General features: G+C 39.1%; 2 protein-coding genes across 2 annotated transcripts in view; both read left to right on the top strand.

Moving 5' to 3' along the window:
* Positions 1–3,903: 3,903 nt before the first annotated feature.
* LOC145895909 (G-protein coupled receptor GRL101-like) lies at positions 3,904–5,730 on the top strand. Its single transcript, XM_082984688.1, has 6 exons — positions 3,904–3,933; positions 4,005–4,301; positions 4,658–4,838; positions 4,905–5,082; positions 5,142–5,353; positions 5,411–5,730. The coding sequence occupies exons 1-6, from the start codon at positions 3,904–3,906 to the stop codon at positions 5,728–5,730; spliced, it is 1,218 nt and encodes a 405-aa protein (XP_082840814.1).
* Positions 5,731–6,919: 1,189 nt separating this feature from the next.
* Positions 6,920–19,819, top strand: part of LOC145895908 (uncharacterized) — a 57,290-nt gene continuing 44,390 nt past the window's right edge. The window contains exons 1-6 of the mRNA XM_082984687.1: positions 6,920–7,002; positions 7,050–7,131; positions 11,249–11,791; positions 14,199–14,272; positions 15,088–15,161; positions 15,270–15,405. Coding sequence (XP_082840813.1) covers positions 6,920–7,002; positions 7,050–7,131; positions 11,249–11,791; positions 14,199–14,272; positions 15,088–15,161; positions 15,270–15,405 — 992 coding nt within the window. The remainder of the gene's footprint in view (positions 7,003–7,049; positions 7,132–11,248; positions 11,792–14,198; positions 14,273–15,087; positions 15,162–15,269; positions 15,406–19,819) is intronic.

The following is a 19,819-nucleotide window of genomic DNA, read 5'->3' as shown; positions in this document are numbered from 1 at the left end:
TAGGCATTTATGATCGTTAACGTGATGCATAAACTTTTGAAAACACGACAGGGACAAACCGTCAGTTTAGCATTGTCGTTTTGTCCACTCACAGCAAAATATAGAAGTAGGTTTATTGAATTTTGAGGCTGGCAAAAACTGCCAGGAAAGGCCGACCAAATTAGCTGATTATGCAACACAGTTATTCTGTCATAGTACCACTTTTTGCCTGGCAGTAGTGTTGCCTACGAGTTCGAGTCATAAATGATTCATTTAATTTGCCACAATCAACCACTAAAACTAGAAATGGTGCTGGAATCATTTTCAAATTAAAGTCAATGCAAAGAGGAAAGTTAAAGTTACTAAAAAATGGCGTCATGTAATGTCCCTGAGCAATGAAACGCACCAACCCCGTCTCATCGAAGTACAGAGTAATGTCGTTGCTGCTATACCCTTTGGTCTTCAGATAATTAGGGACAATTTTTGTGTGATGTAAAACCCTGTCCTGACCTTTGACGTAACGTAATCTGTGGATTGTTCTATGTTTGAAACTATTTGATATCTGCAATACAAGGCGCCTTCTCCTATCTAAACAATACATTTTTTCGACGCGAGTGCCTTGTATGATGTCAATTTCGCCACAGTGCAAAAGGTTTACGATTTTTGGTCGCCGCCAGTTTTCGTGCAGTTTTCTACATTGTTTAGTTGACGTAGAACCGAAAAACTTTGGATATAAGTTGGTTGTAGTAGTTTTACGCAAAGTTGCCATGTCCGTGTCATATGCACTTTAAGTGCTTGTGCAAAGATTACGTTGTACAGAAGTTGTTATATACTGGTGGGGAACATTCAGTGATATCATGCACAATAACCACACTACACCTACTTCGTTGCTACACAACACAGGGTTCAACTAAATCCTGCAAAGCGCGTGGCATTCGGCTTATCTAGAGTGGATATGGCTTTCGCCGTGCAAGACTTCCATTATACGTGATTATAATTATTTACAAAATCCTATTACATTACTGAAGAAATACCTTCAAGGTCGTTAACATTTGGAACTCGTATTTGTACCGAGTTCCCCAGACGTTTCCTGTGCAACGTTGAAATGCGTGGAATTTTAGTGGTATTTGGGTTGCACTAAACCACCCAACACGGCATGTAGTACTCATATATAATACCCACATTTTTAACAGTTGGCACAAAAATAACAGCAGATATATCCCTTTTGTGGATACTTAAAGTACTGCGACCACGGCGGATAGAATATTGTAAAATGCTGAGAAAACTGCGAAACCTTTGCAACGAGAGTTTGGAAGAGGAGTCGCGTCAAAAGTCAATTTCGTCGTCACATTCCACACGATTAAGAGTTTGGTCACAAATTATTTTTGTTCGTCAAGCTTATTTTGCTATTTTCTTTGTTCTTTACCTGGTTGATGCAAAAACTTTAACAATACTTAAAAAATAAACATCTTGTAATGCATGACAATCACATAGTGATCACATTCCCAGGTATAAACGTCTCGAACAAGTTTGCTGTCATGACGTCTGTTGCTGTCGATGTGTCGTAATATTGAGTTTGTGAAACATCATGCAAGGTGGACACAAAATCATAAAACGTACATATTTCCAGGCTAGTTGTCCGTCGCTGGAAGGTTGATGGTGGTTAATTTAGATTTACAGCCCATCTGGCATTGGGTGATTGGAAGCACAAACTCGACGCTCAAATTGCGAATTCGAGTCCGACCAATCGAGCAGGTTTTGACAGGAACTTCCTATCTTTGCAGGAGTCTTATTTGCCAGAAAATGCTTATCTTAGCTCCGCGGCTGGTGTTACATTAACTGTTTGGGTGCGCAGGCGAGAATAAAGAGTGCTTTATCGCTAACTCCCTCCAGCTGCTTCCAAAGTTTGGTAACACAGATATCGATCATCTAAACACTGAGCTAAAGGGCGTTCTTAATTAAGGCTTCGATTTTCCCAGGGTCTCGTTCCTCCAATGAGGAATTGTCGTTGGACGTTTCTAGGTGTCCCACATGGGCACTGTTACCTGACAAATTGAGTTTGTAACAAAAGTTTACGGTCCCTGCTGGTCTGTCGTAACCTGAGTCACAGATTTTGTGGCGATACCTGCTTTAAAACTTATGATAAAAACTAATGCAACAGCCAGGAAATCCCGACATGCCTTACAATAACTAACAAAAGATTCGTTTAAAATAATAACAAAAATATTCCTTCCAGCATGAGCAACAAATCGTTCGCACAAAAAGATACCAGGAACCACGTGATGTGTTTTACACAGGATGGAGTGTTGTGGTTTCGGGAGTGGTTCGACAACAAACTACTGTGCGATGGGAGGCGGGATTGCAGTGGTCGGATCGACAATTATGACACACGTCGACGATTCGTCCACGATGAAGATCCTCAACTCTGCAAACATCGGAAACACTGCAACACAAAACACGGACTTCTCAATATTCCTATGTCCAAAGTATGCGACGGTTTCATCGATTGCAAGGATGAAAGTGACGAATATCCAGAAGAATTGTGCTCAAAGGAAGGAAGATTCTACTGTCCAGCGTTAAATGGAGCCAAAGTAAAGTTGTTTGTTGTCAACAAAACCACAAAAAAATTCAGACCTTAATTACAAGAGTTTGGAAAAAAATCACTTCGAAGCGTTACTTTAACTATAAAAGGCAAATAGGTATCAGTGTCTGTTGTTCAGTATTGTTTGTCATAATGCCCTTTATTGAATCTTTCGCACACAGTTAACCACAAAGACGGTTTAAGTATTTTACAGACTTTTGCGACAGATTTCTGTCAACAAATCGGATGTTTGTGACCTCACAATTAACTGCGATGATCAAAGTGACGAAATAAACTGCACAAATGACGGAAGATTTTATTGCGAAAACAAAGATCCATTGTTCGTTAAGAAGGAGAAGGTAAACACATGTAAACAATATTTAAAGTTTTGTGCCCTGTGGCAAAGATGTTTTGATTCAGTGCATATTACTGTTGTGACCGAAATTAATTCAGCGATCCTGAATTAGGACAAAAGTTATTGGGAGGGCGGGTATGGAAGTTTTAGAACCGATTTAGGAAGACATTTTCTCCGTTTTTTTGGCACCAAACTTTTAAAGTTGATCTTCGCGGGATTAAAATGTGCGATTCGGTCACAAAATAGGTCTAAATAAAGCCTTACGAACTTAAGGTTTCTAATTTAGCACTAAAAAAGTTTGAGAATCTCTGATCTAAACCAACCATTTACTCCCAATCTAATCCACGTACTAACACGGGCCTCCAACCCCAACCATAGTAAACGCTCAGTTCACCCTGCACTAACGGCTCACCGTCAAAACAAATGTTGGGACCCAAACTACACAGGTGGCTACTTTTATAATTAAATAAACTGACGCCAAAGTAAAATATTATACAGAAACACCCAATGTTAAAAGGACCAACACCAAACAACATTAATCACGACCCACTTCACAAATCATGTTCTTGACACCTAATCACAAAAGCACACCTTAACGTTTGCCACCAGATGAAAACTGCCGGTTTACCAATCAATTTTTTTTTTGTCGACAGCTTTCTGGCCAATTAGCGCGTCACACGCCTTCCACGTACACAAAACTACACATGCATCTTGCAGTACATATTTTTTGTCAAATTTCCATAGTTTCGATGTTCGCAAATTATATGCAAGACAGTAATTTCGCAATGTGTTGTTTACGGACGCCAATATGACCAACTTAACTACAAAGTTTTCTTTAATTTACTCCATATAGAAATTCAATGGAGTCGGCGACTGCTCTGATTGGTCAGACGAGTGCCCAACAAATACAAAAGTGATCAACGAAAACATATTTTCATCACGATACGAGTTGATTGCGAACCCAATTCTACGAGCCATTGTGTGGATAATGGGGATGCTCGCCATTGTCGGAAATTTGGTAAATTAAACTAAGTTTTGTCTTGGCGCAATAAGAACACGTGTTTACATATTGCTCCAATTTGTTTTGAGGTTGTCATGGTGATGGAAGGCAAAACGTTGGCGACGACACAATCACAATCTGCTGCATTTCGCACAAACCATCTGCTCGTTTTGAATCTATCCGTTTCCGATCTACTCATGGGAGTCTATCTGATCATGCTGGGAGCCGCTGGTGTCAGATACTCTGGAAATTATTGTGCCAATGACCTTATTTGGAGATCAAGCGGAAGTTGCACCACTATGGGGGTATTGGTTTTGCTTTCAAGCGAAACATCGGTGTTTACAATGGTTCTGTTGACCATATTCCGACTGTATGCTGTGAAAAACGTAAGTGAAACAATTGTATTTTGTCAGCTATTGCCAACTTCGTTGAACAGGTGACGTCCCTTTTCAAAAGTTTATGATAACTTTCTATTATTTTTTTTTCTATTATAACGTATTTATTATCACTCTCACAGCTATCGCTGGAATTAAAGCCTGACATGAGAAACGAAAGTAAAACTTATATTATTAAAATGACGCAGTTTTGCCCAATTTGGGAACTACAGTTAGAGAAAACAATTTCCAGTCCGATGGGATTCTAGCTGACAACTACATTCCCCATCTTTCGATTTGAAATAACCACCGAGCTTGCAAACTTATTGTTTTTAATGAAAACACGTTAATGTTCTCTTTTGTTTCAGCCTTTCGATGCATCCATGAAACCGGAATTGAAAACTGTCATCCTTTCCATTATCCTATCCTGGGCATTCTCGTTTACAATTGCTTTTATTCCACTCACAACTCAACTACAACATTTGTTCGAAACCAAAGCTTGGATGAATGAGAATCCGTTTTTTGACAATGTTGCAGTCGACTTCTCTAGTAAGAAATTGTCGTAGATGTAGGTGTTGAAACCAATTTTGAATTAAACTAGCTTTGCGTATACAGGCATGAATAACTTCATGGATCGATTTGTAACTTTCCAACACAACTTTACAAGCAACGATTCCCAAGTACTCAACACTGCCCTTATGCGAGTATATGATGCTAATTCCTGGATGGATTTTATGGATATTCTAGAGGATTACAATTACACTGAGTTATTTGATATTTCTGGATATTTGGGGTTCGTTTTTATTTGCGCAAAATCTTCAATTTTTTCGCCACAAAATTGTTTATGTGTAGATATTACAGCAGCAGCAGTGTTTGCATCAGCAAACTGTATGTAACGATCAACGACAAGGCATGGGGATATTCAATCGCTATTATTATTCTAAACTTCCTGGCCTTCATGTTCGTGGCAATTACGTACTTTTGGATTTACAAGAAGTCAACTGCCAGTGCCAGGCAAGTGAACGAGAGGCCACGAGATGAAAGGGCGGCAACACAAAACAAAGGTAAGCACATTCGTATTTGCAGATATATTATACCATTAATGCCGTTTGTTTCGGCAGAAATGCAAACGAAAATCCTTCGACTGATAATTACCGATTTTCTCTGCTGGGTTCCAATTTCCATCATGGCATTTGTAAACATCGGTGGAGTCCCTATGCCTCCAGTGATGTACGCTGTGTCAGCAATTATCCTGCTCCCCATCAACAGCTCTCTAAATCCCCTCATCTACTCCAACGCCCCGAAACTGCTTTATGATAGAGTCCGGGATGGCCTACGTGCCATTTTCAGGCGTCAACCACAGGAAGAGCAACAGGAAAATGTTGTTGTGGTTGCTAACCGAGAAAACTTACATGTGGTTGAAGCAGAAACCGATCTATAAATAAACCTTGCATTGAGTTTGTGCAAAATGTGTTTGTTTTTTTTTGACGTCACGCGTACCTTCTGTGTGTAGAATCCTATTTAGTTTGTGATGGAAAAGTAATCACAACATTTGATTGATATATCAAGTTTTAACTTTCCATTCAAAAACCTCACAAGTAGGACAAAGTAACATATTTGACGTCAGATCCAAACAAATGAACAAAAATACGTGAATTTTGGTTGGTGTACGCACTCAGTTTGCTTAGTTTTGCTTTTTGGTTGTATGTGGTAGTTCTTCCTTTTATGTATTGGACATTACAATGATGCGGGTGATTCCCCTTGATACAAGGGACTTCCCTACTACATTTTGTCTCTGGATCAACGCTTACTTGTAAATATGATGTTATGATGTTGGAAACATTCCATGCAACCAACTCATGAAATACAAACTATCGACAGATGAAAATATAATCTGCTACCTTCAAATATCACCAAAAAAAGTTCAAAACACCCCCTCAAAACCCCCTCTCGCACGCCTTGTACATAAACCTCGCCCTGTGTATTTTGTATATCATTGATAATTATATTTTAATGCAAACAAGATGTCGTAAAATTCTTGGCAGGACAAACTATCTGTGTAAATCGCATCATAAATCTCATTCCATCGTTAACATTGCATCAAATGTTCAGCAGCAATATTTTTGTTTAAAGTTATTTTTCTAACGATCAATTACTGTTTGGCATTCAATATCAACTGGTTCGTTCGCGGCTAATTTAAACTTCCACGAAAATTCAATCGTTTTGTTGAATGTTTGCTGATTGCGCATATTTACTGATACTTGTTGTTGTTACCAATAAACACAGTGTTGAGAGGGTAAAAGTGTGTGTATTCTTAAACTTGTGAATCCTGATGGGGAACGAGTTCCCTTCCGCCTGTGGGCGATCGCGCGCCGAACCGAACGACAAATATCTGTCGGAATGAGTTAATTTTTGGCATACTCTTGTGGAAAGGGTTGTCCGCTCTTCTCTTCGAACAAAAACATCGAAACAAGACAACCTACTGCCTTGCTCGCACTCCATTGTGGACTTGGTTCAACAGAACAGAGATGCGAGAGCAGCGACTGCACGTCATCCGAATGAGTCATCAACATAACGTCTCCAAAACTGAGAGGGGCTGACTAACGTTGTCCAATGTTCAACCGACCATCATGAAGTTCGCAACAGCAACGGAAAGAGGAGACCAAATTGCAGTACCAAAAATCTTTTCAAAAGGATCACCTCTGAGACAAAGGTAGGTGGCATTCAGGACCAAACGAATACATCTACAATGTGTGACAGCAACGAGCAACGTTGTTCCAATGTTCCGTCGTTTCGTAATCATTCTGCTGCTACGTTCGCGGCCAACATTACCGGTACGTTGGTGAACAGGAAAACACATCGAACGAAACCATTATCTCTTCTTGCACACACAGCTCTTTTATCTGCGCAGCAAAACTTTTCGACAGTTTCAAAACTTGGTCACGTTCAGCAAGATTGTCTGTAATCATGTTTATCTCACATAGTTTTTCGGGTAATCTGTAAGTCCGTGATTCGCCGAATAATTAAATATTCATTAAACCGGAATGACCGAAACCAAACCAGAACGTTGACCGATTCATTTTAATTTTGCACAAAAGTACTTGAACATAAACAATCAATATAAATGCCATGGACTCCGATAAAAACCATGCGGGTTATCCTGTCAAGAAGCCAACATTAAACTTGCCAGACTGGCAGGCGAGGAGCGCCGCGCACGAAGCTGTCAATCAACTTGCAGCCATGGTTGCAACGTCATGATTATGGAAATATTTGAACGCTGAGCAGGAAATCAGTCGTCACGCTGTTGAAGAGGGAGACCAAGTGTTGAAATAAAAATCTGCGGGAAAGCGGAGCGGGAACTCTGGCAAAGGGTAAAGTTTAATTTTGCACAAATTCTTCAACGTAACGCTACATCCTTTTGAAGGTAAGAAGTCAACACCACACTCACCGACTGTTTAATCCGCGCCATTCTATCACCAACTCCTGTAAATATTTTCTGCGTTTGACTTTAAAGGTCTAATTTGAGTAGTCGGTATTTATTGCAGAAAAATCACTTGCAATGGAAATCTATTTCTTACAATTGATTATATTTCGTTTTATTTGTATATCAACGACACAGCTTTCAAGTGGTTACTGCTCCTCATGTTGGGTTTGATAATCATCACTTAGAAACCGGTGCCAATGTTGCGAATCCAACATGGTTGTTGGCGATATCGAAAGTTGTGTAGTAATTTCTCATAAACATGACACCAAAGATCTACAATGGACCATCGTCTGACATGAATTTAATGCTGTAAAACCTCAAGACCGACGCGAGGTTATACCCGATGACACATAGAACATGAACTACGCTGTAACATACGTCACAGAAACCAGTGTTTATATTGCGTAATGTTTTGTGTGCAGCTTTGCACATGTGCTGCATAATCCCACAATGTGACCCAAATGATTTAGCCATCGAATATTCTCGAGTAAAGTGATTCATTCAACATCCTGTTTACCACATAAAATGTTCTCCTATGCTTATGTCACACCACACCTATGTTCTTGTATTATATTACTTCAAGCGCCTCAAGATATCACGTGACATTATTGACCAATCAGCTCTTAGTACGGAGAGCTTTAAAGCCCAGTGTGTATGTGTAAATTCATTCTATTTGATTCTACTTGTTTTATCGTATTACTGTTACACTGCTATTATTACTGAGACTCTACAAGCTATTCGCCGGCTTGGGATTTATTCCCACAGCCTGATAATAAACTGTTTATTCGGATACAACGGTTTGCTGGTGAGGTTCAAACCTTACAACGCACACCATATCACCTTCCTTTATAAATAATGAAATCATCATTTTGTTCATAACTTTTCTTTTTGCAGTTTTGCTACAGTTTCTGGTCAACGCCATTCAAGATGCGAAACATCAATCCACAGTGGAGTAATTCCTGAAACAGAATTTGTTGATGTATCGAATTGTTGGCCAAATTGTTTTTTGCTGGACTTCAGTCTGTTTTGGCCAAGCATGACTGCCTGTTAGCAACTCTTGTTGCTTGTTTAAGGAATACGTGGATTAAATCGCGCACTTTGTCCTGAAATAAGCAATGTAAACATTACTGAATCTTCTGCAAACTAACATGGGCAAATAAGTAACGTTTTGATTTAAGACCCTTTTGTCACCCATACGTTGATCTTGTCTGGCTTTACATGTAGGCGGTACATTTGTCTCATACGCCATCATGTTTGTCCATTGCACAGTGAGTTATAAAATATCAACACGTCATAAAATACGCCTATATGACTCACAGGCGGTATTGTTCAATCGCCTCCTATGTTTAAAAAAGTTATGTTATTAGTTCTCCGAAGTTTAGCAAACAATACAGCGGTGTTGTTCATTCGTTTAATTCACATTTTTAGTCACATTACAAAACAGAATGACAAAGGAAAACCGTTGATTGTAAATTAGCGTTTTGCTGGTAACTTTGGCAATCGCATATGAATCACGTTTTGCAATATTTGCTACTATTTAAGCTGCGAAAATATAACAAAAAGTTACTTCTTGCCTACAATTGGTCACATAAAACAGAAAAAATATTGTCTCCAACCTTTTTTGTCTACAGTCACAAGTACAATAGATATATTTAAATTGATTAGTTTCGTGTGCCAAATGAGTTGCTTTAGGACAGTGATATTCAACCGGTGTTCCGCGGAACACCAGTGTTCCCTGAAAGATCGTCAGGTGTTCCGCAAGAAATTTATTAGTTTCACTAATATTCCGTGGAACACGGGTCGGAAATCACTTGTTTATCACGAAGGGCGTAAATAGCTTTATGAAAGTAATCAATGTATTTGTGCGAGCCTGATGCTGGTGAAGTATAATGCTGCAATACTTCCAACAGTTAGGTGTTCCGCAAGATTATTTCAATAAAAAAAGTCTTCCGTGGCTCATAAAGGTTGAAAAATACTGCTTTAGGAAATATCTGCATGACAGGGAAGTTTAAAGCATGCCGCCATGACTCATTAAAGAACAAGAAAATAACGAATGACCTAAGAAGAAGAAAATTTATCGATGACCGAAATATTTTTTGCAAAAATTTGAGGGAAAACTTTAAAATTCAAACGTTGCTCATGAACCCTAAAGGGGGATGTGGGATGGATTTTGGGCAGTCTGTAAACGAATAAAAGCACACAAAAATTTGCCGCAAAATTATGTTTGTTTCTGTTTACTTTTTTTATGGAATTACAAACATATTTGTGATTCTGGTATTTTAACAAATATACCGCACTTCACCCGAAAAACCTGAGAGATCGACTCGCCTGTCTCCGCTTGGAACTCGCAGGTTTTGCCAAACGAAAGCCATGCCTGTAATCATTTGTAATTTATTCACCAGACGTACGGGAAGTAATCAATAAGAACATAATACTGTATTCACAGAAATAGGATGCCTATGGCGCAGCTTGGATTCCATTTGTGTATAACCTCAAAATGTCCATTTGGAAGAAGACCTTGGTGTTTGTATTTTGAGTGAACATTGTCCCAGCGTTTTTTCATTACGTCATCTATATGATAAAACTTGCAAAGCATTGGGAAGTAAAAAACCCTGTGTGTATGGACTAATTCTGTTTATGCAAAGTGGTTGCTATAAACTACGTCATTTCTACAACTTTGCAAAAATATGATATATTTATCAGGTATTTAAATGGAGACTCATAATAAGTACTTGGGTTAATAAAATACAAGCAGAAAACGTTTTGTGACCGTTATTTATTATCACATGTGCTATCAATGTAGGCCGACTTCAAATATTATTGTGGGCAGTGGACAAGTTTGCTTTTGAGAAAAGTTGATTTGCTTCTGTTGCAATTATCTGCAAAAGCAGATAATCGGTAATTGCAATAAAAGCGTGTGCCACAAACGTGAACATTAAAACCATTAGGCCACCATGTTTGCTGGGAACACATCTGCATATGTTGAAGAGCCTCTAACTTTAAATCATTGTAAATTAAAAAAACTTCATGGACCGTTTACAAAAAGACGAAAATCTTGAAGAGCGAAAGCTACTGTCTCGCGAGGACATTGCAGAAGGGCTTAATTTATGCTTAAACGCGACCTACTTCTCTTTTTGAGAGATTTCTAACCAACAGGTATTTGGAACGGCGATTGGTGATTGCCAATGTGGTAATGGAGACGATTGAAAATAGGGCGCTTGCAACATTTGCACATCTTCCTCGTTTTTGGAGGCCTTGAGTTGATGATACGTTTTGCATTATCGATGTATCGGTCCTCCATTCCTTCCTTGCCCACCTGAACGGCATTGGCGATTCTATAAAGTTTACTCTAGAGGAAGAAATTGATAAGAAACTACCATTCTTGGATGTGGAAGTGCACCGGAACGTGGACGGCAAAATCGGCACTCGCGTCTACCGTAAGCCGACTCACGCAAACCGCTACCTTTCCTTCTAGTCGGCGCATCCATTACAACACAAAAAGGCGGTTGTGAAGTCCCTTATAGCAAGAGCTGATGTTTTGGTCTCAAGCGAAGAAGATCATGACCAAGAGATCAATATCATTCGACACGAGCTGCGGGAAAACCTGTACCCCTCGTGGATATCACGTAGAAGGTCGGCCGTCACATCAAATGACCCGACGCCAACCTTCGGTTCAGTGGTTCTTTCCCATGTCCCCACACTCACCGAGATTTTACAGCGGATGCTGACCGATTATGACATTGGGGTCTACATTAGACCCCACACAACATTCCGTAGATTATTGTCGCACCTCATTACTACGGAAGCAGCGGAACCAAAAGGAGTGGTTTACTCAATTCCATGTGGAGAGTGCGAGGGGGTCTACTTCAGGGATACCGGAAGAGCCCTGAAAACCAGAATTAAGGAGCACCGTCGCGACGTTGCATCAAAAGTCGCAAGGAAGAGAGCGTTGACCAAGCATGCTGCCTTAAAAGGTGATCGGATTGCCTTCGACAAGGACGAGGTTCTTGAAAAGGAGGTGGATCATACAAAACGCCTTTTTCTAGAAGCGATCCATATCCACGAGAACAATCGCTGTGTTAATGATAGGAAACAGTGCGTATATTTCCTGGTGCTTTACAACAACTTGCTGTAACTGTTATTTCCAGCCCTTTTTATAACATCACGTGATATCATAAGCGGTGTTAGCGTTATTTTTTCGTGTTGGTACGTTTTACTGGTGTTGGTTGTGTGCTGAACCATTAGCCTATGAAAGCTTAGCTGGATGGCAAGCGAAGCGTCGGTGAATATGGGTTTCGGTTTTATGTGAAAAACGAACTATTCAAATATAATATGCCTGACAGGAACAGCAACATTATCTTCGTACTTTATACAGGTGTTCACACCACAGGGCGCGCTATATTGCCTTGAAAATGGCGCGCAGGTTAATTTTGACCGAAAATTTGGAAACTATATTCCAAGCGTCGTCCGTAATTAAACATTGTTTTGAATCCAACAATCTTATGTTTTAGATCATCAAAGGAACAATGGCAAGTTATTTCAATAATTTGGCCCGTTCGACCACTTCCTGGCTGTGCCTCTATTGCAAATTAACTTGAAACATCCGTTTAATTGTCTAATTTGAGTCAGTAGTTGATGCGTGCGTCTCAATATGCAAATATTACAGCACTCTAGTATACGAGCGAGGTGGGCCTCCGCAAAAAAATATTCGTATTTCTTTATTTTGCAGCCTACATAAATGCAGTCGTTTGACACAACGACGTTTTATTCCGCCATCAGGTTGTTGACCGCACGTGGTCATTAACAAAAATATTGGATCCGATGGTCGTCAAATAATTTGATTGGTTTTTACCAGCGTGCATTGAGTTAAACATATGTTCATTGACATTGCAAGCGATTTGTTTAATCCAGTGTTTCTCAAACTTTTTTTAAGTACCGCCCTTCAAACACCTTAGTCATTTAACAACGCCCAACAGAACAGACAAAAAAAATAACGAATTTATTTGTTGCTTGTCAATTAATGCGATGGGTGCAATGACACCATTTCGTCTGATTTCTAATATTTCAATACCAAACTCTAACTCTAGTTAACAACAAATATACCATACCACCGAATATCCTCATTTTTACTTCTAGTTCAGCATGCGAGAAAAGCCCTTTTTGCAGTAGCATAAATTATACAAAGATTGGACTGAATCATTTGGGCCAGTGATTCCCAACCTTTTTGTGGTTGCGTACAACTTGGAGGTAAAACAATTTCGTTGTGTACCACCTAGTTGAGTGTTACAAAGTAACATAGGGGATGAACTATCCAAAATTTTGAAATCAGTTACGATTTATTAAATTCGAACTATACCCGCAAATTACGTAAAGGTGCTCACGTACCACCTGGAATGCGGTCGCGTACTACTAGTTGTACACGTACCACCGGTTGGGAAACACTGACTTACGCTATAACAGAAAATTTGCCCTGTCACAAAGCGCTCATTTATTTCCTAGCGCCCCCAATCGCCCATTTGGTCTCCAGCGCCCCACGTACGATTGCGCCCACTTTGGGAACCACTTGTTTAATCAAATATACACAATATCTTGCACAATTACATTTTTAACTGAATCATGAAAGTTGCAGCATCACTAAATATTCACAAATCCCATAATTTTATTTTTCGTGCTACGCTACTACGCTGTTGAACAACAAATATGAACACAAAATATCATGGGTCGATGAAACCATTGATGGAATAAATCCAAATTGTCCCAGACGAAGTCCAAGTTTAGCCCGAAGGGTAACAAACATGACTTGTGACCTCAAGTTCAGTCGCATTTACTTGAAGTAAGAAGTTTCTTATTAGTGAGGCAGAGTTGCGTTCGTAAGTAAGCAAAACACAATTACGCCGTGAATAAATATTGCGTCACGTGATATTAGTTTGTAGAAGGACAATCGTATGGAAGCCGCGCAATGCCCGCCCGTGTGGCCCTTGTGCCCTAGCCTCAGTCTCGTGTTGGGACAATAGGAAGTGCTAAGATAAAACAGATATCGTCATAATGAACAGGGACGGTAAAAGGAACAATGCAGAATATCCATATTATTTGCGTAACAACGCCTGTCTATATTTAATCGCTGGCGATGTTTAGTGCGAAGGCAAACCTAAGGACAATAGAAAGGTTGCATGAATATAGACTGGGCATTTATTTAAAAATGTACATTGATATATTGGTATTTCCCTAGGGGAGTTGGATATTTCACTGTGATCTAGGCTAGCTTATATGCCAACAACTTTTCAACCTGATACAGGTATGTGTAGATTGGTTGTTGAAACGAATCCACGTCAACAAACATTACATCAGATAAAGTTATTGAATTCTGGTTACTTTGCGAGGATTTGTTAAACTGTAACAACTCAAAACATTTTGTGTTGCTGCAGAAGTCATTGGTTGATCAGAGAGAGGATTTGAGACAGATCAGGGAAGAGTCCGACAGACTAAAAATGGGAGCAAGGTTTGTGAGCTATTTAAATTCTGTTCATGGTAAAATATTGACACATTTTTGTCGGAAAAACAATAAATAAGCATAATTTTTGCGCGGGATAAAAATGAACGTAAATATTTACCATGTCTAAGCGTGGAGGTTTAAATTTTAATTTGTTATTTCTTTGCAAGTCTTAGCATGGTTGGGGCTACGGTTTATAGAGTGAGGTTAAACTCGGTCTGGCCTGTGATCTAGTTAACAGGTGTTATTAACTTACACGGTGTCTCACGCTTCTCCAGGCGCATTGTGAGCCCGGGACGAAATGTTGGTTCCTTAATATCGCACAAAAATTATGCCTGGTCATAATCTGACAGCTGGTTATAAACGGTCGCTTACAATATTTGCCCGCTTTTTGTAAGCGATGGAAACCCGACGGATCGGCTGGAGTAAACTAAACGTGGTTTAAAGTATTTAAATCAGACATATAGTTGAACCAGTGTGGAGGTTAAACTTTTGTTTATTAAAAATGACAATAAAACCCTTTCAATGAAAGTTTCATCAAAAAATATGAAGGGTTCCGTGAGCTGTCGAGATTTGGCGAAAACTACTGAATATTTATTCTAAGCCTTTGGGCAACAAGCGGATGAGAATAAAAACAAACAGAAAAAAGTGACGACAGTTTATATAAAAAGCCATTGAAATTTTGAAGATTACCAGTTAACTTAAATAACATTGCAGTGTTCCTTGGACTTAAAGTTTGTAAAACTAAAATCCATGATGATGTCATTCCCCAGAGTTAAAGAAACATATTATTACAAGATATAAACTCTTTGTGTTTTTATCAGGTATTGGATGAAGGTGGTTGGAATCCTGCTCTCCTTCATCACAATTGCTTCAGCACTGTATAAACCTAGCGAAAGTAAGTATTTTTTTACAAAACATAAACTTTCAATTAATTTAATATATTGCTTCGTTACACAGATTTTAATGGATTTCAAATCGATTTACGTTCATGTGTTTTGTGCAGTGTTCACTTGCGATGATGGGATGGAGATGTGGGCTCAATCGTTTTGTGATGGTGGTCCCGATTGCAGGGGCGGAAGTGATGAGAAACTGGCCAATTTTTTCACTTATCCTGAAAACCCAACCAGTTCTTACATGAGGTGAAAGCACTTAAATATGTTTCCTACATTCATTGTATTAGTGTTGACCAACCAATAGACGATGTTATCAGGGTTTGACTTTTATTAAAATAACGAATTTTGAACAGTTTATAATAAAGAGGGTTAAATAAGATAGTTTCAAAACCCCACGCGTTTAGAAGTGTATTCAATATTTCAAGGGATTTATTGAATGCGAAACACTCAAACGTAACAATAATGTTGTTGAAAATTTTAAATAAACGTAATCGTTAATCTTTTTGCATAATTTGCCGTGATAAGTAAAAGTTTCATTAATGTTCGCCTGTTTAACACATTGTTTTTAAATTGAGCATTGTTACCAAACACGTGGCAATGTTACGTAAAACGTGGCATTATTACCAAACACGTGTAAATACGTTACAATCATAATACATTTACTTTTGAAACGTCGTATTGAGGAATTGACTATTATAGCGCACGAAAAGTGTATACCCACTAGCAAGTTTCATGTTAAAGATTTTTAGCAGGCGTTGCTTATCTTATACACAAGCAAAGTGGGGCCAATAATATGAATGCTGTGAGCTGCAGACAGATGGCCACTGTGTATTTTTGTATTCTGGAAAACTAATCTGCCACAACGAATATCACACAAAAATTTACACAAAGCAATGGAAACAGAAATAATATAAACGATGGCAAAAAAAGAAAAAATCGTATTAAAAGAAAAATGTGGGAGAAGAGTAAAGAGGATAAGAGAAAAAAACGTCAGAAAAAGTAAGCTATGTTAAACGTGAATTGCAAAAAAAAAAAAAATTAAGCAATGGTACAGGATTAAGTTTTGTTGATGTAAGAATGGGGTGGAGAGAAGGTTAATTAATTTATATTTATAAAATATTTGACACATCGGCCAGGACGCCTTCAAGAAAGGTGATTTCCTGTTCCGCTGGATCACGAGCTTAAAGTTTATAGACTGTTTTAGGGATTGGATGAGGTGTTGGGGGATGTTGTTCGAAGGGCAAGGGTCATTGCGGATTCAGTTACGGATTTTTAAATGGTATGGCAACATAGAGGTGTTCAAAAGGGCTGTAAGGGTTGTGGAGTAAGGGTGTAGTAGGTTGTGGGAGTTTGGGAAAGTTTAGGTGTGCAGCGGTGTCAAAGCAGGTGGTGTTCATATGAAGAAGTGCGTGTTTCTAATTCGAAGGTCGAGTAATTTAGGGAATTTCAAGGTTGTATTCAATGAGGGATAGTTGGTGTGTTGCGGGGGTTTCCAGTATATGCGGGGTTTGTAATATTGTTTTAAAAGGAGAGAGAGGTGAGAGGTCAGAAAAGAGGGGAATGTTGACCGCGCCGTAACAACCAATCCCTGTAGCGGCACCGAGTTTAAGAGGATGGGACCGGAAGTCCTCAATGCACACACGTATGTACGAAGTAGGCGCCATTGTCAAAAACAATAACATAAGTACAAGATATTGGCTTGCTAAAAACAGTTTGTGTTGAAGTCATTTGGTATTATTGCCTTATAGTTATACATAACCTTCTCTCCGGGCATAAGATCATAACATGTGCCACATGTACAACTAATCTATAAACACTGGTAGTTTGTGTTGTCACAACGGCATGGACTTCATTCGGAGCAGCGGTATTTTGAATGTACTTCGCCACATAGACATTTAAATTGCTTGCCTGATGTTGCGTATGTAGTGTGGCCGTAAGATGTTTTCTTCCGTTTGTGGGACCGCATTTCGGTAATGCCGTCGTCCCGCATAGTTGACTTGTGGCAACTGGTTGCGTGGGTGCTTCAGTAGGAACCCCAGGGCGGTATCGGTTTTTACCACACCGGGATTCGAACCCAGGTTAAGATACGGGTCAGGCATCTGTCTTGCTCTTATCTACGGTTTGCGGTGGTTTTGCGTCTGCTGCCTCGTTTGCAGCTGCTTTTCGTTCATTGACATTTGTCGAAATCCTTTCGAAGAAATAGAAATCTTCGCGAAAGATTTGATAAATTTAGCATTGCTTGACAGAGTTACACGAATAATTACCTGTTTCCAATAGTTTTCTCCACCTTGTTTTCTCCGTATGGATGCACCTAGTTTGGTGCCCAACGGATGACGGTGGCTGTATAGTCACGACGAAGTGGAAGTATTTGCCTGACCGGATGGTCGGCATGATCGTCAGCATCAGTCGCACCAAGCTGCACTGTGGAGACCTTACAAAGAGACGAAACAGTGATCAACTGTTTGCAATTTATAATATTGGCTCCAATTTACTTTCTAAAAGTTATTTTTCAGCAGATGTAAGGAAAAATTATTGTAAAGTCGTAGGTTGTGTATTGTTATTCACATATCTGCATACCCAGTCGTGCATGACTAATTGGCATTTATCTGGTTTATTAAAACCAAACATAACATTTACTGATTATCAACCATGACGACTCTTCCATGTTTAAACATTAACTAACACAAATCTCCCGAAACTTTTGTTGTATGACGTAATACTTTACTTTTGTTACAGTTGCGACAACAAGCTTGACTACTGGGCTTCAAACAAAGTATGCGCCCTAAGAGTGGAAGAGTTTTGCAAAGGAATAATCCAATGTGTTGGCAAAACACTGTGTGACATCTGCCCCTTCCACTCCCAGTGTCGCTCGACTGTTTGCGATGGCGATATTTGCAATGACATTCCAGCTTTCCAACACTGGAATAATGGATGTGGATTCAAATGTGTTCGGAATGGAAGGAATTGCGATCTTCCGCAGATGTTTCTATGGGACGGCATTGCAGATTGTGATGATAAATCTGATTTGTGTTACGCCTCGGAGAATGGAGATGTCAGGTATTTGAGAAGTGTTGTGGCTGGTTGAAAATTCCTTTCGTGGAGATAAGACGGAATTGACTTGTGTTATTTGCAGAGACATTCGAAGTTTGGGGACCTTTAATCATCGTTCATGCTTCCAATGTACAAATGACCCTATGATCATCTCAAGGTCACGTGTATGTGATGACGTCATCGACTGTCCCGACAAAAGTGACGAATGTTTTTGTCAAATTACGAAAACAAAAGATTGTGGCAAGTTTCATTAGTAAGTGATAAAGCATTAGTTTATTCTTCGGATTAAAACCACTGACATCCAATGCGTCACCAGAATTCTATGACTTGCAAAAGTGTAAGGTGTGTTAAGTGTCTGTAAATACTATACATGACTTGTTTTCATTGGCATGACTCATGAATAATGCAGTTTAAAATGATGTATTTCGCCGCTGTAGGAAAATACCCATTCCTTTACTGTCATGACATCATAAAGGCGTTTTAGACCTTGAATACAAAGTATTGTAGTCGAAAAAGAATTTAAATGCAAGTCATCGCATATCTGGGCACCACAAGCGGGCAACCTTGGTGACGCAACAGTGTTTCAATAATGGGCGACCAACCATAGGAAATTTGCATATTATCAAATTGACAGTCTTAGTTGTTGTGTTAAAGTGGTTTCAATATGTTTGTCTGTTCCTCAGCTACCCTGCAGTACGTGTTTGTAGGTTAAGCGTATTTTCGTAATTTTAGGTCAGTTCTGAGCTGAATTCTCATGTATGGGTTTTAAAGACGTTTGTTTAATTACTACAGGAGTCGCAAGTAAATATCATCTGCATTCAATTGGAGTTTTTAAATATAAAATAAACGCGAAACATTCAAATATTTTCAGTGTTGATGAGGAAGTGAAGAACAACTGCTCAACAACCACAACAAACTACATACAGGGGAGGTGGAGGTGTTTCGTAAGTGAGAATACATAACTTAGTGTTTTGTGGGAAATAAGTTTACCAGACTTAATTAAAATGGTTTAGATGTTTACGTACATTTGTAGGTTCTTACCAAGCAATGAACTTACTCACTTGCTGGACAAACTCCAGTTTAAGCAAACGTTTGCAACAATGTTTACGCAGTCGAACGTAATTATTACACGAACTTACAAAGATTTTCACTTACTTCGCCAAACGTGAATATTTGTTACCTCAATGGTTTGGTTTCTGTAGTGTTCCGAATTACTGTGGAACAAACACTCAGAGACATGAAACGAGTTACAACCAATGTTGTGGTTTTGCAATTTCACTTGTTCGTTTCAAAGCGAACTAATCCACGAAGCACAATGGAAAGATTTATAATACGATTCTTTATTCTTATATGATCAAAGAACGTCACACTGCGCAGAAGTTTAAAGTGCATGTGACACGGAAAAATCAAACATGTAAATGATTAAACTAGGAGATGTTCATAACTTTAAAGTGCAACAAACGGATTTTGATGTTAATTTGAGCTGCAGAAAGATGGCCGCTATTTAGACCTATTATGTCTTTTTTAGTTGTGTAATAACAAAACAGTTACTGGGACAGGGTGTTCTTGTTGTTACAGCATTTATGATCGTTAACGTGATACATGAACT

Source organism: Ascidia mentula, chromosome 3, assembly GCF_947561715.1.
Source record: "Ascidia mentula chromosome 3, kaAscMent1.1, whole genome shotgun sequence".
Taxonomy (NCBI): domain Eukaryota; kingdom Metazoa; phylum Chordata; class Ascidiacea; order Phlebobranchia; family Ascidiidae; genus Ascidia; species Ascidia mentula.
Note: the sequence above shows the minus strand (reverse complement) of the source record. Positions and strands in the feature narration are given on the sequence as shown.

Coding starts and splice junctions, on each gene's coding strand:
- LOC145895909 (XM_082984688.1), top strand. CDS start 3,904: ATGGGGATGCTCGCCATTGTCGGAAATTTG. Junction 3,934..4,004: donor TCGCCATTGTCGGAAATTTG/GTAAATTAAACT, acceptor ATTTGTTTTGAG/GTTGTCATGGTGATGGAAGG. Junction 4,302..4,657: donor GACTGTATGCTGTGAAAAAC/GTAAGTGAAACA, acceptor CTTTTGTTTCAG/CCTTTCGATGCATCCATGAA.